General features: G+C 42.8%; 1 protein-coding gene across 1 annotated transcript in view; it reads right to left on the bottom strand.

Moving 5' to 3' along the window:
* Positions 1-15,365, bottom strand: part of LOC103814623 (von Willebrand factor D and EGF domain-containing protein-like) — a 136,917-nt gene extending 121,552 nt beyond the window's left edge. Inside the window, exons 1-2 of the mRNA XM_050976997.1 lie at positions 15,215-15,365; positions 6,685-6,869 (exon numbers count right to left, since the gene is read on the bottom strand). Of these exons, the coding sequence (XP_050832954.1) occupies positions 6,685-6,869; positions 15,215-15,365 (336 nt within the window). The remainder of the gene's footprint in view (positions 1-6,684; positions 6,870-15,214) is intronic.
* Between the last annotated feature and the right edge of the window lie 10,045 nt (positions 15,366-25,410).

Genomic DNA, 25,410 nt, shown 5'->3' with positions numbered 1-25,410 from the left:
GGAGGTGGCTGAGAAGGTAATTGCCTTTGGTGCCTTGCAGCAGGGCTGGGAAGATAATTCATTAATGAGACACCCATCTCTCTGCTGTGCTGGGGGCCATGCAGATAAATAGATGTGAGTGCATTCTGGCTGTGAAAAAAGACAAAGTGATCTATATATAAAGCTGGGCTTGGATCTCTTGTTAACACACAGAGGAAAAACTGAAATGTTGGAAGAAGAGGATGGTGGTTTTCCCCCTCTGTTTTTATCCTCAGCAGAAGTCTGTGAGCCATTTCAGGGCTGGAGAAAGTGTGGATTGGCATCATAGACGTCAGAGTGCAGCTTTTGATAAACCCCCACGGGGATCTCCTGCATTTGCCCTGGCCAATCTTGCACTGAAACCACTTGAGAGACTGTTTGTTATAAAAAATGCATAAGTTACAAGCAATGATCAACCCTTATGAGGCTAAAAAATCAGACTGTGGGACAGCAAGTCATTGCAACAAACTGTGATACAGGATCACAGGCTGGCCAAGGAAGGATTTTGGTACAAATCAAGTATTTCTGTTTTCCTGGCAGCTCTGTGACACACATGAATTTATTTTCTGTTATGAGCTGCATGTGGTCCTTCTGAGTCAGGCAGGTTGCCACACACTAGCCAAAAGGATTTGCTGCATGAGGCCTCTGTGAATTAGAAGACAGACCTGGAAGGCAAGGGCAAATGTATATTCATGTGTTCAACCAGCAGTAGAGATAAGAACAGAAAAAAAAACCCAACAAACAAAACAAAAAAAAGTAAAGAAACTTAGAAGAATAATCTAGGAGAGGAGGTTTCAAAGAGCCAAAATTTTCAAGTCCCCACTGGGGCATGATTTGCATTGAATTTTGTAGCTGTCATTTGGGAGAGTAACCAGAAAATTGAACACAGAGGCAGCAAATGATTGGCATTAAAACAGAGCATTTACCTGCACTGCCTGCAGTCACTGCTGCTCTAAGGATATTGGAGAGGTGTGGGAGTCTCACACCCCCCCCAGCAGCATTTCCCAAAGGAAGGAGGAATTACACAGCTGCCTCTATGGGAGAGCAAATTCCACAGGTTCAGGTGTCCAGTGGCACAGCTTGCACAAAGGAGAACTTCTCCAGCACAGGAGGGACACGTCAGGCTGTTGGCAGCCTTCCTTAGTATCTTTCCATACTTTATACAATCATAACTAAATGATGTTTTTAATCTTCAAAGCATTTAAACCTTACCCAATTAATCTTTGCAACACCTCTATGTGGCAGGTAAACATTCATTAAGTATTTTTGATTCCTAATTAGACACCAGATAATAATTTAAATAATCCAATTTAGAAAACCTAAGCAAAAAAAAAAAAAAAAGTTTTCTCCCTTTGCCAAAAGAAGGGAAGGAGCCATTATTGTTTAATCCAATGATGTCTCCTTCCATTTGCTTGGGGTTGGGAGTATCAACCAGTTTGATTGATTGGACACTGTGGTTCTTCATAATTGCACAAAGAAATCAAGCTCGATTGTTCTTGTCACTTGGGTATTGCTGGAATTATGCTGTTAAAAATAAGTAGCACCATATGTGAGGAATGCATTGTTTTAGTTGGATGGAGATGGAAGGCTTTTTGGTGTGCTGCTGGTTGGCAGTTAAAGCATTATGATTTTGCATCTGTTATCCACTCAAAACTTTACTTTAGCTTTTTTTTTTTTTAATTTCTTTGTAGTTAGTTAAAGTAAATAAGTTTGGAGGTTTTTTTTTTAATTTCAGACTGGGGCCAAACTCCACAGAAATCAGTTTACGTCAGGAATATCTGTAGTAGCAATTAAGCTGGTGCTTGTCTTGTTTTTCTTTTAAGCACATGCCTCTGAACAATAAAGGCTGTAATTGTAATTTCTACAGAAGGGGTTTTGCATGTCTGAAAAACAAGCAGGAAAAACAAAGGCTCTTCATACCTAGCATTATGATTGGGAATATTCAAGTAAGTGTTCAAGAAAGAATTACAGATTAAATAGTACCTTGAAAGTGTCACTTGCTTTTAAATTCATAGAACAATTGCAAATCAAAGTGGGGCTGGATTCAGAGCAAAATAATAATTGAAACAAAATAATAAATTAATGGCATGCAGCTGAGGTGCTGTGTTTTGATTGTGAGTATAAAATGTTCTAGAAGATGTAAAGGAGGAGGGAATGAAACTAAGTATGGAAAAATAAATCTTCTCCTCTAGGACTGACATATTAAGCACCATGAGCAGGTTAGATTTGCTGTGCTTTAACATGACCTTGTTTTATACACCAAAGTTTAGCATTTAAGCCTGTGTTTGATCCTAATATACATGTAAAAAAGTAAACCTATAGTGCTAAAAATAAAACTAGTGAGAAAATACCAACCCTTACTGCATAACACGTTCTCTGCTTACATGCACATTTGCAGTTGCACGTGAATTTAGAGCATGCTCAGATTTGGAGAGGGTTTTGCTCATTTAGAGGATGAAATTTCCAAAGAAGGGGACTGGAAGTTATCTTGATAACCCATCACAGGCAGCTGTTTGTAGAGGGTGATCTTGTCCCCCAGTGAGTTGCAGCTGGACCAGTTGCTGAAGATTGGAGGCAGGCCTGATCTTGACAGGCCACATCTGTAACCAACAAGAACTAGTGATATAAAAGAGTGAGGAAAGAGGAGTGAGAGCAGTGAGATTACTGCTGCAAGGACCTGCAACAGTCAGTGTGTAGAGGAGCTGCCTGTGAGGAGCATCAAGACGTATGAAGCTCTGGGGAAACAAAATCCTTGTGCTATGATGATGCTAGAACCTGTGGTATCTAAGACAACAGCCATTATTGGACATTTCTCAGACAGAGTCTCACATCCATAGGTAGCCTGTGGAAAAGCTTGCTGCAGAATTGGGTGTGGCCAAAAATTGCAGTTATGGGGCTGGCTCATGGAGAGAAATTAATTTAAATCACAGAATCTGTGGGGCTAGAAGGGACCCACAAGAATCATCAAGCCCAAATCCTGGCTCTGCACAGGACAACCCCAAGAGTCACACCAAGTGCCTGAGAGCATTGTTCAGACACTTCTGAGCTCTGCCAGGATCTGTGGATCACTTCCTTGCAGTTCTTGGAGCTGTGACCACTTCCCTGGGGAGCCTGTTCACTGCCCAGCCACCTCTGGGGAAAGAACTTTTTCCTAATATCCAACCTAAACCTCACCTGACACAATTTCAGGCCATTCCCTCGGGTCCTCTCACTGTCACGACCAAGAAGAGATCAGTGCCTGCCCCTCCTCTTGCCCTCACAAGAAAACTGAACAACCCAGAAGTGTCTGACCCCAGAAGTCTCTGAACCAGGGGTTGCTGGAGATTGTTAATGTGCAAAAATGAAATTATTTCCCTTTCCTGCCATGCCCTCCAGCAAAAGACATTCAGCTGCTGGTGAGGACAAGCACCTGAGGCCAGTGGAACTTCTCCACAGGAAGAAGAGAATTTTCAGCCCATTTCTGGCTTTGCAGTGAGTGTGGTGTGGCATTTGAATCTGCATTACAGGCAGCAGTGTGCACAGCTCTGCTGTAATTCACAGATTATCTTTTATCTGACTGTGGAGCAGAGCTTCAATAACATTAGTGTGTGATGTTCCCTCACATTTCTTTGTAATGTTTGTGCCTCCCATGGGGTTTGCCCACATGTACATGTATCCAGGTGTATGCCTATACCCTGTGTTATTTGAATGCAGAAGCTGGATTTTCTGTAATTGGTGTATGTTTTCCCATATTGGCTGTTAACTACTTCTCTGTATTTTTAATAGATTTTCTGTTGAGCTTTAATTTTTTCCATCTTTTGTTCTTCTTCTGAAGGTCATTTTACTATGGTCTGGCATGTCTGTGCATTGTTTCTTAATTCTTAATACGCTGCCTTAATCTTGGTAAAAGCTTCACTATATTTTTTTTTCATCCACTGTTTTTGCCTGGCACAGAAGATTTGGCAGCTCTTGAAGAACAAACCATGATCTGTAGCAGCCTCAACACATGAGGATCCAAAATCTGCAAATTTTTTTGGGGCTTCTACTACAATACATTTTTGCATAGGGAAGTGGCTGTGGCCAGGAGAGCATGTCCAGGATCTGGTAATTGCTGTGCCTCCTTTGGGAGCACAGGGGGAAAGGCAAGGAAGAAACAAAGGGGGAAAGGTCAGGATCATTTGTTACCTGCCCAGAGAAATTCAGCAGGCAAAGCCTAAATTGGAAAGCTCTTTCAATCAAAAACATTTTGCCACTGGAGGAATAAGTTTATGGACAGCTGTTGGATTCAATGCATGGCAAGTTCAGCAATGCAATTAATATTTTCACTTTCTCTGACATAAAAGCTTTTGGGTTTTTCTTCTGTCTTTTTTCACTCTGTAGCTTGTAGGGTTTTCTTCTGTCTTTTCTCCCTTTTTTCCCTTTTTTTAATTAAATGAGTGGATGAGAAGCAGCTCCTTAAGAGCTGTTGCTCCTTTTCCATGGCACAGTTTGCCGTGCCCCTGAGCTGTGGCAGGGCTGCATTCTGGGGCTCTCACACCCCCCTGTGTGACCTGCTTCTCCTCTCTGCTGAATCCAACTCTCCCTGTGCTCATGAAACAACGTGCAGACAGGGACATCTTTTTGTTGTGGAGGTTTATTTCATGGCAAGACTCAGAGGTCAGGCTGTCTGGAGTCAGGCTGTGGGGGCTCCCCTCCCTCGTGTCCCCCAGCACGTGCCATTTGTCCTCCCACACTTCTCCCCCATGTTCCAAATCTCCATTATGGCTTAAATCCCACCTGAGCTCATTGGGTGACAGGAATCCTTACCTACCAGCACCCTGAATTAAGAAGTTAATCTCATCTATTGATAAGCAGCTAATTGTATCTGGCCAGTACCAACACGATATCGCTGGGTATATATTTTACAAGGTGCTGGAGTAATGTACTTTTTAATTCTGCAGCCGTATTGTCAGGCTTTATTTGGTCTCTTTTCTCTTCTATCTGTTCAGGGTTTTGTCTTTGACTTTTTTAATTAAAATCAGCTCTCTCCAGCCAGACTGGAATGTCCAATAATAACTGCTTATTAAGGAGTGGAAGCTGCACAGTTATTAATTTAAATTATTTTGTTCCAGAGGTTTTGCTGAAATTAAATGGAAAACCAAATCAAACAATGATTTAATTAAGTGGAAGAGATAGAATGTAGAGGCAGATTTAGAAGGAAGATCTAAAAGAAGTGTATTCTTTCAGTTTTGACATCTAACAGATGTAATCCTTCATCAGCGTGGCGAAGCAGAGATTTACTGTCATTCAGAGGATAATGAAGAAACCAATGGCAAGAATTATGTTACAAGATAAGAAACTAAACTGATGGATATACCTTCACAAACCTGAATGAAAAACTCCAGAGAAGAGATTAAAAGAAACAAAAGCATGCATTGTTAGAAAGCAATCTCATACAGCTGAGCATTGCTACGCATTCAGAATTGCTGAAATATAATGAAAAATTAAATAATATTATAGAATATGTATGTACACTTATAGAGCAATCTGAAAAACTTCACAGTGCATTGGGATGTTTGAGGTTGTCATGAAATTAATCTTTCCGTAATAAGGCCACCACTTTATTAATGTCAATAAGATTTATAGTATATATATGCAAAGTGTTAAAAATTCTACAGAAATAACAACTATCTCTTAACATTTCACTAAATGTTAAATTATTAAGAGAAACTTCAGTTGTGATGAGTTCACAGGTCCACTTTGAATGGATACAAAATGTTTTTGCTAATTTTGAGAGGGTTCTCCAGCTAGATTAGAATTACCCCATATTGCCATACCCTGGCACTCTAGGTTGAATATTTCATCTTTTAAGTAATTTATGGTAATTAGTTTATTATTTTCTGAATAATTTTGTTTAACTTTATGTTTGAAATTATGCTAACCTCCTGAAGCTGGGATATTTGAGGTGGCAGTGACTTTAGTGAGGGGCTCAAGTTGCTCTGGCAGCAATGGTTGCAAGTTAAACTTAATTGTCATACATATTAAACATAGATAAAAGCAGATAATTATTGTTTTGTCTCTTTTATAGAGAGTGGTGGAGGGTTTTTTACTCCACAAAGCCATTAGCATACTTATGAAACTAAAGCATACAAGAATTGATTGAATGCAGAAAGAGATTCAGCTTTAGCTTTTCCTTCAGTTTCCCTAAAGATCTCTTTAACTATTATTTCTTCTGATTTCTCCCTTCTGATTTCATCAGCAGAAGAAATCCCTAACTCATAATAATTTACATGGGAGAAGAGTCAGGCTGCAGAGTCCATTCTCAAAGCCATACAGTTGCTTGGAAAAAGCACAGCTTGAGGTGACATATATGGTTTACTAAAAATCTCTCTGTGGAGTTGGAAAACACCTGGCTTTATGCTATATTTCCTAGCCTGGTTGAACACTGGCTGTTCCATGGGGATCCTGGACTGATGTCCTTGCATGTGACAGTGGCATTGTTGGTTTTGATGGTGGTGGTGGTGGTTTTGTGGCTGGTATTCTTGTAGTTATTATTATTATTAATATTATTATTATCATCACCCTCATTCAAGTGCTTTTCCCATTCCCAGTGGACACACAGCCTAGGACAGCACAGAGAGGGATGGGGAGGAACCCCCCCAGAGTGTTTATTGCAGCTCCCCAGGGGAGAGCTCAGGTTCTGCTGACCTCGACACATCTGGTGGGCATTTCCACGGGCCGCTGGCCGAGCACGAGGCGGTACCATGCCGGTGGCAAGGAGTGGTCACACACCAGCTCCTGGCTGGCCGCCCTCTGCAGCTCCAGGGAGTCGAAGGTGGTGCTCCTGCGGGGGTCACGGAGGATGCGGTGTCCCCCCGGCCAGCACTCGGGAGCTGGGGAGGATGGAGAGGGCAATGAGTCATTTGTTAATCACTTTAATTCCACTGGATGCTTTAATTCCCTTTAATTCCACTTTCTTTAGGTTGGAAATGAGGATGTGTATTCTATTCCCATCTGTTAGAGGTGGGGCAGTTATCTTCTGTTCATGGGGCAGTTTTCTTTATCTCTTCCATAAACCAATCCTCCCTCCAGGAGATCTCTGCTGTTCATGGGACATTAATTATTAATTATCTTATGTTAATGGGCCAGTGAGTCCCTGCATAGCGGATAAAATTCCATCATCCCATTGGGAGATGCTCCGCCCAGGAGGAGGAGCCAAGAATTCCTACTTGGATACAATCTGAGGTTTGGAACACCACAGCAGCCTTTGCCCACTGCATTCCCATAGGAGCAGCTTTCTGCTGCCCTGCATTCCCAGAGGGAGAGCAGGCCCATCTCCAGCAGCCCTGGAGCTGCAGAGGAAAACTCCACCTTATCCAGGATCCCTGCTCCAGCAGAAGCACAGCTGGCACTGCAGGAGGGCTGAGGCCCCCTGGGATGGGGCTGTGCCACCACCCTGAGCCCCCCTGGGATGGGACTGTGCCACCACCCTGAGCCCCTCTGGGATGGGACTGTGCCACCACCCTGAGCCACAGGGTGTCAAGGCATGCTCTGACTCTGTCAGGTGGGGTATTTTTTTTCTTGTACTATTGCATTTGTATTTTAATTTTCCTAGTAGAGAGCTGCTATTCCTATTCCCATACCTTTGCCTAAGAGCTCCTTAATTTCAAAATTTTAATAATTTGGAGGGAGGGGGTTTACATTTTCCATCTGAAGGAGGGCTCCTGCCTTCTTAGCAGACACCTGTCTTTTCCAACCAAGACAATCCTCTATCCTTTAATGTTCTGATTATTTTTAGGATTGGGATAATATTCAAGGCACACAAATCTAGATTTAAATATATAAAGGTGCAAGCTTAGTAACACAAAGATTTTTGTTATCCAGATTTTCATCATATCTGAATCAGGACCAAACCCCTTCACCTTTTAACATGATTTCAGCCTAATTTTAGGGATTAACATCTGAGTGTCTCCTCCTCAGAAATCAAGTAGTGTTTTGAGGTTCCAAAGCCTTGTGACTTTGAAAGTACGTGGGGTTTTAATTTAATTTACTACATGCATGAACAATTTAATCATGGTATAAATTGATGCTCAAGTACAAAGTGCTCTTCACATGCTTTTAAATATGTGCTGAGAAGATTCAGAACAAGAAATGTTGAAAAGAGAAAAAAAAAAAGGTAGGAAAACAACAGTAAAGGGTTTTGAGAAATCAGCTCAAGTTAGGCTTGCAAATAGTGAAGCCACAGGTCAGACTTGCTTGAGCCTGGCATAAAGCCAAGCACATCAGGGCTTGTGTGTGTGCATCTCAAAGCCTGAATCAAACCTGCTGCCCCTTGACGTGTGCTTGTTTGCTCGCCTGACCTGTTTATTTTCAACCATTTCTTGACTTTTTAACAGAATATTCAATTTCCTTCTCACCTCATAAAAAGAAGCCTTATGGTGATTCTGTTAGAAGTTGTTTATCTCCAAAGAGCTGAGCAAGAATGGCCTTTTCTTGGTTATCTGAGCCATCCCTTGATGAGGCCAGGTCCCTTTTGCCCACGTCAGCCCTGCAGAGTGGGCACAGGAGGGGACCGAGGTGGGGCTGCTCTGCTCTCTGCCTCAGCAACAGAAGGCTCAGCTAATTTCTTGCTGCAGTAATCTTTAATTGCTAATGATGATGTAAGAGGCAGAGGCCACATCACAGGAATTGCACAAACTGGCAGTTAGCAAAATCACCTCTTTTCACTGTAAATAGAGCTTATTTATGTGGCACCGTTGACAGAGAATAAGACCCCTCCCCACAAGGTAATTTTTCAAATGTCACTTTTCAGATTGTAACTCTGCTTTAATATTGCGCCAGTGGCACCCTGAAACGCATTTATCATTTTTTATTTTATTGACAAGATACTCAGAAGGTCAAAGCCAATCCATTTATGGCAGTATTTTTAAAGATTATTTTGATTGTGCCAAAGGCAAGGCAATGGTATACAAGACAAATGGGGACAAAATGTAGCGTAACAAAGGCTTTATTGCAATTTTCAGGGAACTAAACTGTCAAAGCCATTGCAATTCCAATGCAAAATTCTGCTGAATTAATACAATTGCCTTTTTAAATAAAAAAGAAGTGCCCTAAGCTTTTCTTTTCTATAGGTAAGAGACATTTCAGAGAGGGAACACTTGGAAATATTGCACCTCTAATTAAATATGGGATCAAATTCCTTCCCTCAGAAGTCCTTTCTGGAGACCACATGCAGACTGTCCTTTGCTAATTCCCAGCCCAAGGGAAGAGGTGACATTTCAGCAGACCAACTATTTTACAAAAATGAAAAGTTTACCCTACATTTAAAACCCCTTAAAAAAATGCAGACCCTTGCTGACCCCTCCAGTACCACTCAAGGCTTCAGGAGTGTTAATGGGAACAGAATCTTGGCTCCTGATGCTTTTGCTTGCCTGACTTAGCTCTTGTCTGAACAAAAGGAAAAAGAATCTAAAAGCAAACAGCTCTTTGGAATGGTATTGCCACAGGAATCTTGCAAGGACATTGTAATATAATTAATTGCATTCACTCTCTCAATAATAGCAATATCAAGTATTGCCTTTAGATGTAACTAATAGCCTTCTGCTTGATATGTATTAGCTATAATCCAAATTCACACCACATGTTGGGGTCTTACCAGTGATTAACTGCTCTGTCTAAACAATGCAGATATATCAGACACTGACACATGGCTAATTATTTTTCATCCCTTGCATGGTTTTGTTTGCAGTAGTTTAGAAAAGGCTTTCTCACATCATCACCAGAGGAACTGAATGCTGCAGATGGGCCTGGCAAAGGCCAGGAGGCACTTGGAGGAGCACATGGGGGGCACCTCCAAGGTCCCTCAGGAGAGGGGTGTTCATCCAGTAAATTTAATAGGATTTGGGACAAAAAGCCCTGTGTTTGGTCCCACAGGAGCCCTGGCTCAAACAGCCTCCTCTGGAGGTGTGTTTCACCCTGAATTCACTGCCAGAGTGTGTTTATGTACCTGTGCCTGGGTTTGGTTGTGCTGGGAGGCTGTCACTGAGGAGGCAGGATGGCAAATTGGTCTGCTGTCACTCCCCTGGAGCCAGCCTGATGCAGAGCAGACCCTGGTGGCACTAAAAGCCTCACCCAGGTTTTGCAGCGAGCCATGAGCAAAACAAACCCTCAATTACTGAGCTCTCCTTGTAAAATGGTGCTTATCATGGCCCTGGGACAGGGTGATTGTAAACTTTAACATGCAAATTGCAGGCTGTGCTGCGAGTTAATTACCACTGGCTTTCCTGCAGAAATAAATGAATAAAGGCATCAATGTAATCAGAGTTTATAATAAAAATGTTATTTAAAAGAAAACAATAAGAAGGCACAGCTGAGCCCTGTTGGTTCTTCATGTGAGAGATGTCCACTTGTACCTTGTGGTGGCTGCAGCTACATCCCAACCAGATGAAACCTTCCTGTTCATTTTGAATTCAGGTGTGGGTGTCAAGCTTATGGACAGCCATGAAGGGCTCAACATCCCAGCTGTCCCCCTTTCTTGTCTAGTATGGAACCAGTGCTACTCTGGGCTATGCAGATTAGGTTGTCTTAAAAAGGAAACAATTATTTTGTTAAGAGAACAAATTTAATTTAATGCAGCACTATTCCTATTTTATTTAAGGGGCCCATGAGAAAAAAAAAAAAAAAAAGAAAATGCTGGCTTTTTAGGGAACTAGTCATTATGACCATTCTGCTTTCCTTCAGGAAGAAATTAAACATTGCAGTGAGATTTTGTGGCTCTCTATCCAGAGCTTCTGGAATTAAATGCTGGATGTACCTGGTGCTTTAGTCTCCTGCAAAGAGCTGCTTCTTGAACTACCACCAACTCAATATCAGCAAGGAGCTGTTGCTAAGACATAAACACTTGTTTGCTTTACTATAGACTCAAAAGCTTTTATTTTATTTTATTTTTTTAATGTAACATTTTTTTGTCAGAAAGTTGTGGCAAAGAGACCCTGAGTAGCTCCTTTTTGACACTGAAAGCAAACAAATAATAGTAGCTGCTGCATCTGCTAAGAGAAAATGGCATTTGAGTAGCTCAGGTGCTGTGATGGAGCAGGTTCCTTGGGGAAAAGCCTGTCTCCATCGAAGCCATGAGGAATGCTGCTGTTAATGCCTGGGTGTTAAGAGTCATCTGTTAATGGGTGGGAAAGGAGGGGCAGCCTCTGGGCTCGCTGGGGGGTGAGAGCCTCCTGCAGAAGGCAGAAGCATCCAGAAATATCCCATGGAAAATGAGCAGGGGGTGGATATCTGAACTGAATGGGCTGCTGTGGGCAGGGGGTTTGGCTCCCAGCTAAAGGAAACATTGATGTGACCACAGCTGGAGGGAGATATTTGTGTCAGCAGGTCCTGGGGACAGCCTGGAAGGCCATTCTGTGCTGGCCAATATCGAACCAGGTGGCAGTGAGGCTGCACAGGGCCCTACCAGGGACCAGCCGAACGTGAGTCTGGAAAGGTGAACACAGGGCACAACTTTGGGAGACTCCCTGCTTTGGGATACCCTCTCTGCCCACCCATTTAACACCTGAAACACCCACTGCTGTTACAAGCAGGTTGGTAGCTGGATGCTCTGCAGAGAGCTGAGTGCCCTGTACACTTTTTGGGCTGAGGTATTGGTGAGAAAAATGCTGCTTTGGGTCTTTTTGCTGAGGGTCTGTCCCTCCTGCTCATGGCCATGGGAAGAAGCATCAGCTATAACAGAGATAAAGCCAGGAAACTTAAGAGTGGCAGGCTGAAAAATCATAAGGAAATAACTTGCTAAACCTTTGCTTTCATTTCTAAAGACAGATGAGTACAAGTGTAATAGAGCTTTACCTGTCCCTCCTGCTCCCAGTAAATATCAGTGGCTTAGGTGGAGGAAGGTTTAAGAAGTTGTGAGATTTTGTTTGTTTGCTTTGAATAGCTGCTGCAAATCAAATAATATCAATAGGTGATGGCAGCCAGGAAACCCTGCAAGAAATATAGTCCACAAGCCTGAGGTGCATGTTTGCTTTGGGCAAAGCCACACAATATATCTAAAGGGCATTCTAAAGCCTTGGGAAATAGCTGGCAAATTGTAAAATAACTTTTGTGCAGAGGGTGATGGAGAAGCCAGTGACTGATGCAATGCTAACCAAGAGCAGCATTTGGTGATGGGCTGTGATTGCTCTGTGACCAGGAATGATGGGCCCCACATGCAGATTTCCTTCTTGCCATCATCTCCCTTATTGTGGGAACTCAATCTGGAGTTTGCCCCAAAAATACACGCAGGCATATGCATGTAAGCATACATACATTTAAAAAAATATGTGTATCAAATTTTGTATGAGTACTCATATTTTTGACATTTGTATGACATACAGTAAATTTTTGAGGTTCCTCCCTCTGTGGCAGATTTTCACATTTCTGCTTTTTCTTTCTTACAGTCCACAGTGGAACAGAACCTTTCTCATTGTGTTTGACTTTCTCTTCATGGGAAAATTATGAAATATTTTCATTTGGAAATCTCATTCTGAAATGCTGAGGCTAATAAGCCATAACTCCAAATTAATTGCAGACAAAGGATGTGTTCCCTTTCTTCTATTTCTGTTTTAGAAACAGAAGGAAACATTTTAATCACCAGCCATTTCTGTGCTCGAGGGCTGGATTTCAGTGAGGTAGAAAAGCTCAGGTAAGAACCTCTGAAGCTTTCAGCATGTCAGGGCCACCTCTTCCCCATATTGTCATTTACCACCCAGTGAAAGAGAGTTTGTGGAGAGAAGGAAAGGCAGATGTTGGGAAAGGGAAATTCTTTCCAAGCTCCTAATGGATGTGTTCAAAATAACAGCAGAATCCAACCCATCTGACAACATTTAAAAATTCCTTTTGGTGGTTGCACTTTCCAGGTGAACAAACATCTGTTAGCAGATATTTGTAGCTAAGGAACACCTGACAGTTTATTAAAGATAAAAGTTCCTGCCCTTATTTCACCAACACTTTGAAGATTTTGCTTCAATTATTCTTCCTGCTGATGATAAAAATTTTCATTCTTAATGGTATTCAGTGGCAGAAATTTGTTGTGAATGTGACAGTGATCACTACATTAAAATGCTTGAACTATGAGTGCTCCTCTGGTAGATAAAACACAATAACTGTTTTAAAAAACCTTGATAGCTAATAAATAAAGCTATTTTCAGAGATTTCAGAAGCAGATGAACCTCCTACTGAACTGAAATGATAAGGGAGCCCATTGTACAAACACCACACACTCGTAATGGCCAGGTCTTGAACAAGTCACAAAGCATTCAGAAGGCAAAATTGATAGAGATAAATAAGCCATTCTGCAAAATGAATGTAATTATAGAAATTTTGATCCAGGAAGAGGCAAGAGGCTGAGCACCTGCTGAAAAGAATATGACATGTTATTTGTATGGAATAACAGGCAGAATTGAGGGAAAAAAAACCAACCTACAATCTGAAGGAGTTGCTTTCTAATGCACCTGAATTTCATTTGTCTGGGAACAAGGTCACTTGTCATCCTGGTCTTCTGTGGAGCAAAGCAATAAACTATTGACAAACCAAGGGCCAACACTCAGCTCCAGAGCAAACAATTATTTATTCACACTCCTATCTCCTATCTTGCCTTGCATTTCTATTTTTAACTTGTGGTTTAGAAAGGAGGAATTGATTATGTGAGATATTCTTCTGGTTTGTGTATCCCCTGAATAATTGGCAGAACCATGAGCTGCACACAGCTCCCACAGGAGGATGCAGGGACAGGCAGAGAAGCATTTTGTGTGGGGCCAGGGGAGGTGTCAGGAGGGGCTGAGATAGGTGAAAACAAGGGGTCCCTGTGGACAGTGTGAGCAAAGTCTGAGTATCTTCCTGGCAGCTTACAGTGGATTTTGGAGAACTGTCACAGCAGATGGGATGGACAGCACTTTCTTTAGTGTTCTATAAATAGAGCAGATGAAGGAACTTTTTGTTTTTGGGGACAATGCATGTGTGGCCAACTGAAGTAAATGAGCCAAGAAGTGTCCAGCAGAATTGTTTTCCTTTAAAAGGCTTCAATCTGCAAGAATCACTGTCTGGCATCTCTCATCAGTGTGGAAATCGCTCATGGATAGTGTGGTGGACACAAAAAGGACAGGAAATGTCACATGGATAAAAAGCAATGGGCACATGTACAGGCCAAGTGAAGCCAATGCACCTGCTTTGCAAAAGGCAGCCTCATTTATTAAGTGGGCCAGTTACAAAAAACAGGAAAGCCAAATTTTGTCAATAGCTATATTATATTTGACCAAGTCTCCTCCTCACTCATTCTGGCTCAGTCCTAAAGCCAGGAAGGCTGAGAATCTGAACACAGAAATCACTATTGCTGTGTCACAACAGAATTCAAAGCCTCATAAATTTCCTCAAGTTATCTCTAAGTTAATCATTATGCCTTTAAGGGCTTCTCCATAAAAATCAATAAAATGAAAATTATAATTATTGTTATTGATTGCTCTATTTTGCTCTCATCCCTCAGAATGAAAAAGTGAAATCAAAGGAAAAGGGTCTTTCTTACCTCCTAATCTCAGCTGAGCATACAGTCACAAATGTAGCTTTCCTAAATAGAAGCAACAAAAACAAACTCACAGGTTTTGATTTTAGAAGCCACTGGGCTCTATTCAGATGGAAATTTGATTTCCATGGAGAGCTGGAGGTGTTTCTACACCTCAGCTATGGCACTGGCTAATTACCATTTGCCAGCCACACATTTTCCAGACTGCCCCACGGATAATGCCGAATTTTGGCCACATTTTCCTGCACTTCCCCAATGCAGTGCTGTGTGTGGGTGATATTGTGCTGGGGAAAGTGTCAGCACTCCCTTGCTGTCAGTGTTTCCAGGCTGCAGCACAGGCTGGTGAGCAGATAAGGGGACTCTGAGTGCAGGCAGCTCAGCGCTGCCAAATTCCAGGTCTGCACGTGTGTCCTGGGTGTGATTCAGCTCCTGTTGGATGCAGGGTGACCAGGCAATTTTTCCTGCTATTGTTTTGCTATTATTCATTGCTGTTATTCATCCCATTCACTGGCACAAGAGTGGCTTCAGCCTCTCACGTGTTTATAATGGGCTTTTCTGTCAGGGCTCTGACATTTAGGATGAATGGCTGGGCTCCCTCTTGCCTTTGGAGTAAGGCTTTATTTGTTACAGTCCTGCAGCAATGCACACAGACATGCTCCACTTCCCAGCTACTGCACTAACCTGGAAGGATCTCTCCACTAAAATTTAGGTTTTCTTTCACCCTGTCCTGCCTCCCCTCGTGGGCTCTGTGAAACTTGGAGAGAGCTGCTATGAAACTGTCTCGAGCACATAGCAGCTCCTGCTGCGGATGCAAAAACTTCTTCTCATGCATTATAGCACTCTGGGTGGATTTAAAAAATATTGAAATAAAAGGTCATGGGCTAGAAATAGCCAGCAGCCTGCCTGGACACTGTGATAAGATAAAGCTGTGTACTCCCAACCGTGGAATTGCAACATTAAGCCTAATAGATTTCTAAAATCCAGATTTATCAGCAATCCTCACTGTTTGTTTCCTCAGCTTTTGAAAGGCACTGATTCTGTACATATAGTCATGGTGTCTTCAAACCTAAAAGAAATCAGTGCTTTCCTCCCATGGAAACAGGGTTGTGTCAGTTCCAGCCAGCATTTTCCCTGGGCCATGATGGAATTCCAGGGAATCTCACACACCTGGTTGTGTGTCTAGCACCTGACAGAGGTCTGGTAGTGCCTATTCACACCATGAAACAGCAAGGCTTTCAGTTCCTCTATGTAAGAACCTCCAGATAAATGTATTTGCTATTCTTATTTGGTTGAATTTAATTCTCAGTTCTAACAGGTACTGATTTTCCTTTTTATTTTTCTTGTTTAGGGTCATCTCTGCTTTGGTTGCTCCACAGGTCTCTGCTTATTCACCAGGAGGAGTAGGACCATCAATAAAAATAGCAAGGTTTCAGGAGCCTACAAGGCCTTCAGCTATAAGCTGCTTTTTGATGTAAAAGAAAATGCAGCTCAGCTGAGTCTTCACCACATTTACAGCTGCTACCTGTGCAACCTTTTAGGATGTAATTACCATCATAAGAAAAACCATCTCCATGATTAAATATATGTAAAGCCCAATGCCTTTCTGTGGCCATCCAGCCAGAGCTGCAGGTACAGATCTGCATGTTCACAGGGGATTAGGGAGGCACAGGAACAAACAGGAGACAATTGTTGCCCCATATGGTGCACATCATTGGCAGCTGTGCTTTGATCAGGATCAGCCGTGCAGAAGGCAAACCTACTGATTTCTTCTCATTTACACTGAATTAGCTTTGATCACAGCATTGGATTGTGTGTTTTAAAGCTTCTGCTGTCTTAAAAATGTGCCTGTGTCCTCAGAAGAGAGGAAATGAGCAGAAATGAGCCCTGTCCCTCAGTGGCTGATGGGGCTGTGGGAGGGTTTCCCATGCAGGGATGGCTTGGAATGGGGTGGGGATTTCTTCCACCACGGTCTTCATGGTGTTTCTTACAGGAGGTATAGCACTGGCACTTTCTGTTCTCTAGAAAGAAAATAAAAGAAAATCAGATTGCCAGATGGAGTATTCTCAATGGGAGCCACTCTGCTCCTCAGACACTGACAATGCTGTACAGTTTCTTCTCACCAGATGAGATTGAATCCTAGCAATTTTTTATTTCTTTGGAGCCATTTCCATGCTGAGCTTTTCATTCTACTCTTCCACCTCCTTCTTGGCTGATAACAGCCAGATATGCTTTTAGACTATAAAATAAAGTTACACCTTTTAGTGAAATACATGCTTTAAAAAATAGCATTACTGAACTGAAAGAGGAAGCAACCAGATCTCAGTTCTTTTGCCAGGGAATAATTCAACTGAAAATGTTATCTGTGCATCTCCATCCCTAGGTAAACAAGGCAGCATTTTAGGTTTTCTTCCATCTTTCTGTCATCAAAACAAGACTCAGTTTTGCATTCTTACTTGGTAATTGGCTAATAAGTGTAATTTTCATCCTGAGAAGATAAGCCAGTAACCAGTGCTCAGAAAAACCCTACAATATGACAATTGATCAATTCTTCATTAGACTTGATGCATTCAGGTTACCACAGTCATTTCTGTTGCAATTTGAGCTAAAAATAAAAAACAAACAGCAAAAATCTAGTCAAGCAATTTCAGATTGGAAAGCCATAACACAAATTAATGCACAAAGAACCAGCAGGCAATCAATTTATCATTTGCTACTTTATTCTTTAGCAATTTGCAGTCATTGCTGAGTTGCTTTTGAAACTTGTAAAATTTGATTATGTGAAACCTAGTGAGTGTCAGGCTTTGGTCATTTTGTGTTTTATGAGTTGTTTTATGACAAAAGGATGTAACCTCAAGCTGTGCCAGGGGATGTTCAGGTTGGAAATCAGAAACATTTATTCACTGAAAAGGTTGTTAAGCATTGGAATGGACTTCCTAGGGAAGTGGTGGAGTCACCACCCCTGGAGGTGTTCAAGAATTGACTGGATGTGGCTCTGGTCTAGTTGAAAAGGTGGTGTTTGGCCAGAGGTTGGACTCAATCATTGTAGAGGGTTTTCCAACCTTAATGAAGCTGTGATTCTGTTCTAGGAGCTGGTTGGAGAGCAGAGGGCTTGTACAGGCAGACCTGTCTGGCATCTGCTGATATCCTGCACAGGGACACAAGCTAAGTCTTAGCCTGGAACTCCAGCAGCAATCTCTCTGCAGTTTTCTGCAATTAACCCTGCTCAGAGAAGGTTTAGATGCCTCTAAAACTTCAAAAGCCACTTTGAAAGCCAGTGTGGACCTCCAGCTGCAAACAGTGCAGGAGGCAGCTGTGGTTCCTTGGGCAGGAGTGGCCACTGCCCCTCCGGCCGTCCCCCAGGCTGGGTGGGGTAGCACAGAACCGGGATGAGGATTTTCACCCTGGGGTTTGGATAACTCACCTGCCAGCCCATGAGCAGGGAGGGCTTTGCCTGTGGCAGACTGAGGAGTGGTGGTGCAGCCCTTACACCTCTCACCTTCACCCACAGAGCACCTTCTCTTTTATTATCCCCCACAGTGCTCATCCTTTGCACTCAGCAGTGAGGACCTCACTAGCCCTGATGATGAGCTGAGTTGTTTAAATGGTGCTTGCAAGCAGCAGGAATGCTCTGGGAGGCACTGGGTGTGTTTGGAGCACAGGCAGCAGAACAGGCCCAGCAGAAGGCAAAAAAAAAAAACAAAAAAACAGGTGAGAGGAGCAGGGTGACCTGGGGACATTTTCTGCTGGGTTTGAGCTTCATGGGCAGATCTGGAGCTGGCTGATTTTCCCTGACTTCAAACCATGACTGCCATGTGCTGGGGCAATGGCCTGAGCATTTGGCTGTTTCATGTAGATCCCCTCGCACTGAAACCACTGTCTTTCCTGTAATTTTGTTAACTACTCAAATATAAATATAAATATAAATATAAATATAAATATAAATATAAATATAAATATAAATATAAATATAAATATAAATATAAATATAAATATAAATATATAAGAATGCTCTAACTTTGCCAACTTCCAATGCTGTTTCCCTTCTTTGAATTTTTCTTTGAGTTTTTCTTTTCACTGATGCATATTCAATTCTGTTTATAAAATGCATATTTTCTTGAAGAAAACCTACAGGTCTAATACCAAAATGCCTCCTTGCTGGACTCATTCTCACCCCATATCACTTAAGCAAGCTTGCCCTTTGTGCCACAGACTGCAGCTCTCTGTGATGATCTCTCAACTCTCCCTCCCTGATCCTTGTGGGTCCCTTCCAACTCAGGCTACTCTAGGATTCCATTTTTAACCCATGAAGGCTTTAAAGTGTGGTGTGGAAGGAAACCCAGGGTCCAAATTTGCTGTGAGGATCTCTGCTAGATATTCCTCAGCCTCTCATTGCTCCTCAGTCATCCACAGTAGCACTGTAGGCTGAAGTTCCATTTCATCCTTTCTATTATATGCTGAAATAAATGTCTGGTGCAAAGCGAGGCACTCAAATTTAGGTTATTCCCTTACAGAACACGTAGATTCAGCAGCATGGCTTGATATTAATACCACCTGAATGGCTAAATCCCTGCAAAGTGGGGTAGAAGTTTGCTCCTAGGGATCCAGCAAACACACTTAAACCACTGAATTATCTTAATTCTAAAATAGCCCCCCAGCAGCACCACAGGGCCAGGATACACTCATGGGTTATTTTGCTGCATCTGGAATTTTGAGGCTATTCCAGAGACATGAGGGCACAATGAAAAGCAGAGTTGGACAAACATGTGAAGGCTTGAGGGATAAAAGGATTAACAGATGCTAATGTTCTGCATTTTTCTGCTGCAATAATATAGGCACAGACAGCTCCCAGAGCAAAGCAGAAAGTGAAGGGTTGCATGTGGGAGGGCCAGAAAGACATGGCTATCATGGTGTGCTGCTGGGAATTTTGAAAAAAGGCAACTGTTGAACAGATGTTACCAGCATACAGAAGATTTAGTGTGAATTGCAGATGATTTGCAATTCACTGGTCCACTGAGGAAAAGTTACTTTTTTCCATCTAAAGTGAAATCCTTCCAATTTCCCAGAGAAATAAAATCTTTAAAATCACAAAGGATGATTGATAATATTGAAATTCAAGCTAAACTCCTCATCAGCCTAAAATTAAACATTTTGGAAGCAGGAGGCATTGAGGCATTTCATTTGCAAAGACATTGAAAGGAAAGAAAAAAAATAAACTTTCAGAAAAAATATAGCTCTTTTTCTCTAGGCTAAAGAGCTTGTCAGATTCAGAATGAAATTATGGTGGGGAAAAGTGTCACTGGTGCCATTTGAACCCCTGTTAACCCAAAACACTCTCCCAAGAGCACTCAGTGTTGGGTTTGCTCCAAGGAGAATTATCCCTGTGGTTTTGTTTTCCTTATCTCCACTTCCTTCAATCACATGAAATGCTTTGTAGGATGAGCTCTTATTTTTATTAATTAATTAATTTATTTATTTATTTATTTTAATTCTGGCTGTGAGACAGCCAGGTCCAAAATGCAAATTCCCCTCAAGCAAGGATGTCTAATTCTAATTTATCTCCCACACAGTACAAGCACCTAAATGAATACCCCCCCCAGATACTCCTGCAAGATTTTTACATATTTCTTCAACAGCACCACAGTCTTCACCCACCCTGAGGCACAGCTGCCCTTACCACTATTTTGGACCTTTTGGGTTGCAGTTCTTCATGGTGCCAATGAAAATGTGATGACTGACCTGCCATGGGGCTCTCAGTCACTGCCAGGGGTAAGGCAGGGCAGGCCTGGCTCCAGTGGCCACCAGCTCCAGTTAATTTCTGTGTTTCTCTCAAGCTCAATTCTTGCTATTTGTTGCTTATCCATGATGACTCCTGGCTGCAGAGAGCACATCAAAGTGGAATTTTTCTCTTTAATCAGGGACCAAAAACATTATCACTCTGATCATAGGGTTGCAGTCTCCATATTTTCCTCTCAGACCTGTTCTTGGAATGTGTCCCATCATTGAAAATCCTCTTCTAAGGCAGGACAAATTACCTTTTCTCTTTCAAGGCAAACCTTTTCTTGGGAGACAGACCTCGTGAGTACACGCCAAGAATGACATAGATTTTTATACAGATTAAATCCTATTTGCAATAATGATTTGCAGTATTTTCACATCACCAAAGTCCTTTCCAAGATTTCTTACAACAGCAGGTTATTTTGGCTGTGATTACATGAGAAATGACAGTCCAGCTCTTTGCAAAACCTCTGCAAATAGTCATTAAGCTAAATCTCCTTTCCTCTGCTCTGAGAGTGGGATGTAAAGAAGTGACATGCCATCCTATGGGTGTGCACATGAAATATGCAGAAGAGACTGTTTTCCACCCTTTTTCAAAGATAGGTGCATAACAACTCTATTATATAGTTATTATATATTTATAGTAGCTAAAATAAGAGCTGATGTTTTCCTGTCAGACCCAGCAGAAGTTGGACCTGTTGACAAACAATGTCAAGATTAAACAGACTAAACTGACCAATCAATCAATCAATCACTTCTTCTGGCCCAAGTAAAATTAACACCTCAGCTGAGTTAGCACCTCTTACAGTGAGAGGGGAGTGAAATCCCTGTCCACAAAGCAGAACCTTTCCAGAAGGAGAAGGAGAGGGATGCTTTGGGGACAGACTGCCTGTCCCTGCTGTCCTGAGCTCCAAGCTGAGCAGCAAGGAGCCACAGGACACTTGGGCACTGCAATGGAAGGCCAAAGCAAACAGGGCAGGAAAGGACTGGGGAAGGTCATTCAGAGTCCCTGCATCCAACAGCAGCCCCAGGGATTGTCACACCCCAGATTACCTCTGTGAAATGGGTGTGTGCTCTTAGCAGAGAGCTTGTTCGGGGTCATTTGGGGTTTTTTTGGGTTGTTTTGGCAAAGCACTTATCTCTCTGAGCAGCTCCCAGTGCTGGAACTGTGCTCCTCAGGGGGAATATCTCAGGTTCCTCTGAGGAGAGCGTTCCAAGCATTCTCCTGCTGCTCAACAACAAGGGGGGCTTCTTCACACCCCTGTCTGTTTAGGGCTTGGCATGGATTTCCTGTGCTTGTTTTACACTCTCCCTGCTAACAACTCGCCCCTGAGTATTTGGAGTCAGCAGCAAGTAAACAGAGTGAGATATTATATGTTAATTGCAGCATGCTTTTTGCCTGATAAAAGTGAAAAGTATGAGCTCTTGGGGAGATTATTGCATATAAATGGGCTAAGGCAATGGCATGGAGAACCTAGCCAAGCAGCAGCTCCACCATTAAGATTTTATCTACATGATCCAATGTTGTGAAGGAAGAAAAAAGCAGCAGAAGGCTGGGTAGCAAGATCAAACTAGCTAAAAATCTGATTTCTGCTCATGCAGAGGTTTTGAATGTTGAGGTGTTTAGTATGTCTCAGAGGTGCTCAGGCTGTGGTGGTGCATCAGAACAGTTAATCTCTTGCTGGGGTGACTGTGAACATCTTGCCAGAGCAAACAAATAGAAGTGGCAAGGGAAAGGATGTTGTTCCTTGACGCAGTTGTTCTCCTGACACTTCACACTGTGAAATACACTCCAATTTCCCAACAGAAAGAAACTGAAATTATGAAGAATAAGATTGACTGAAATAGATGGCAGAGTTTAAAAAATGTTAGCTAGTATTGATGTTTTGGAGGGAAAAAAATGACTGCAGGAATGCTGGCCCGAGGAGGTGATGGATAGGGCTGCCACGGGGGCTGTGTCATGCTGGATAAGTCACTCCAGCCGTGTCAGAGGTGATCATTACTCCTGTGCTCCTTCTTTTCTGGGTGCCTGACTGACGACCCTGATATGCAGAAATACGAGGCACTTAAAGTTAGCTGCCTCTGGAATCTTGGGGTTGGAGCAGGCTGTGAGCTTTCTGATGAAAATCTCTTTTTTTTCTCCTCTGTTGGAAAATGTTGGCTCGCCACAGCTGAGGTTTTCACAGAGTGTGTTTCTCCATTGAAGTTCTTGTTGTGTGATTTTTAGTACAGAATTGCTGGAGGGCAAAAAGGGAGAAGAGAAAAGGGAGAAAGCTCTGCATTTTGGCATAATCAAAGCACATGAGAAAACACAAAATGAGGGGCCTGGGCTCTGCTCTGGGTCTGCCTGGGCAAACCTTCCCAAATTAATGTCACTATCTCCTGGGCTAGTAGCTACGAGGGGGGTGTGGATGTGGGGAAAAGGGGAGGAGAAAAGGATCTTTCTCCCTTTCCCTCTCTTTCTGTGTGCTTTTACTAAACATTTCAAAAGAATTTGTTTCATTGCAGTGTGAAAGAGTGGAAAAAAGTCTCTGTGCTTTTCATGAAAGGGACGAGCAGCTCTGTGCCTGGCTCTGCTTTGGGCAGCCCTGGGTTCAGGGGTCAGACACCTCAGCAGATGGGACACACTCAGCCCCAGCTCCCTGTCTCTGCTATTACAAATTAACAAAACCAATTCACTTCTTGTCCTGGAGATGTTGGTGAAGGTAGGATACCCCACACCTCACACTTGCCTCTTACTAGACAGTGATGCTGTAAGAAAAGAGAATTGGCTGCAATTGGTTCTTAATAATCCAGCTTTTTCCTTATTTCCCTGTTTTCTGAGGGAGGATTTAAGGTTGCCAAGCCATGAACCTGTGGGGTTTCCCTGCTCCCTTCCAGGTGAAGGAGTTTTGTTAACAATGATCACCAGGCAAGGTGTCTCACCCCTTAAATCATGGCTAGCCCTATTCCAGCCCTGCCCAGGCTGCTCTCCCTCTTTCTACACCATCTGTGGCCATGAGGAATAGCCAGCTGTTGTCTCTCTGCTCCACATGTAAGAAGAATAACCACAGTGCTTCCAGTGCTCCCTTCTCTGAGGTAAGCTCATTTCCTTTTCACTTTCCTTCCAGGTCACATTTCCAGGTCCCTTGTTGGCATTGCAGCTCGCTTTCTGAACTGCCTCTAATTTGTCCAGCTTTGTTTCAGTAGGATGATCAAAACTGGTCACAGTAGTCCAGCTGTGGCCTCTCAAATTCATGGGCACAGGTCTAATGAATTGCTGTGTTTTATGGGCACTGAGCTCAGTAACAAATTCCAGTCTTAATTTTTCCTAATGACTCTGCAAGTTGCAAATCATTAGGAGGAACCTGCATGGGAGGCAGTCTGGCTGGTTTGTAGCATCTCAGACCATCCTTTTTTCCACTTTTTCTTGTTAAGCACTGCATTTTTGCCTCTGTTTTTGCCCTTTGGATGTCAGAAGTTCTGCGTTCATTTTAGAAGGCAACTTTTGTTTCTAATGATTTGGTTTTTTACTCGTGGTGGTATGACCATTTTTAGCTCTTTCTCTCATTTTTGTGCCTTGTGTTCTTATTAAGGGCTTGAAATAAACTGCTAAATATCTGATTGTAGTGAAATGTCTCTGAGCAAAATGAAGCAAAAAAAAAGATTTTGAATGCATTTATGTTCCCTTTCTATTACCTGCTCTTTTCTCCCTCTTAATGGATCTGCACCACTTCCCTTTGCCTTTAACATTGATATTATTTTGCCTTCACCCTACAAAGGCTACGAAAGTAAATTAATAACTGCAAATTAAGTACCCAGTTAGGCTTTTTTTCTTCTTTGTTATACTGTCTGGAAAGAAATGGCATTTCCAAGATGGGTTTTGCTACTTTGAGCAATGCATGCATTAAAGCCACAATAAGAGTGACATGAAATTCTGGCTCAGTGCTCTGCAGTGGAGTGTCATCTGTCCTGGGAGCTGCAGGAAGCACCAGCCCTCCAGGAATCAGGGCTTGGTGATGCCACAGGGGCTGGCTCACCATTTACAGGCACCAGGAGCAAATTGCAGAGGCACAATTCGGGGTTGCCGCTGCACATTTGGGGTTTCTTTGTTGGTAAGAACTTCCCACTGTGACTTCATGTGTTCATAGATGGAAGGGGAAATATTTGCTCTGCCCTGGTAGTGTCCTGTCAGTTTGTCCAGGCTGAAGGAGTTTTGTGAACAATGGTCACCAGGCAAGGTGTCTCACCACTTAAATCATGGCTAACCCTATTGCAGCCCTGCTCAGGCTGCTCTCCCTTTTCCTCCACCATCTGTGGCCATGAGGAATAGCCAGCTGCTGCCCTGGTAGTGTCCTGTCAGCTTCTTCAGGGCACTGAGTGCCTCCTTGCCCTGGAAAGAGTTGGGTCTTTCCCTCCTCCCTGGGATTGTACCTCCATCTGTCACTGTTCCATGCTTACCCACTGGAAAAGGACAGAATAATGAATATACACACCTATACAATAATGAGCACCTGCATTTGTAGCCATTCCCACTGCTGAGGTGTGTGGTGGGTGTCTGATTGTGCCAGGCAGGGCTGGTTCCATGTCTCACGTGAGCTCCTGTTCTGTGGCTTGTATCTGCACTGCTCTACCCAGAGGGAACAATTAAAGTGAACTGTGCTGCCTCTGAAGTGACCAAGGCTTCCTGCAATAAGGCTGTTCTTACCTGGTGACCTGCAGCAAAATTAAGACCTGATTTTCTGCTGGAGAGGTGTGAACAACCACCAGAGTGAGTCCAGACTTGACCTTGCTTTCCTCTCAAATACTTTTTTTTTTTTTTTTATTCTCTTGTCCAATCTGGCTGCTGGGCATTTTACTCACAGGCTGTCATCTGACCTTTCTGCCCATGACTGTAAAATTAATTAAACATGCCTGCTCACTAAACAGGCTGTCCATTCCAGCACTGGTGAGTACAGAGCTCCCACCAATATTAACAGGAAATATCTGAGTACAGGGCATGGCAGTTCTGCACTCTGCCTGCTGTACAAACCAGCTCACTGCACATCCTCTCCATGTCCCATATGTGTAGCCTCTTGTCTCCTGTGTCCTTTTGACTCAATTTTAGTTTGCCCTCTGCTTTC

This window comes from Serinus canaria, chromosome 7 (assembly GCF_022539315.1).
Source record: "Serinus canaria isolate serCan28SL12 chromosome 7, serCan2020, whole genome shotgun sequence".
Lineage (NCBI taxonomy): Eukaryota > Metazoa > Chordata > Aves > Passeriformes > Fringillidae > Serinus > Serinus canaria.
This window is presented reverse-complemented; position numbering and strand designations above follow the sequence as displayed.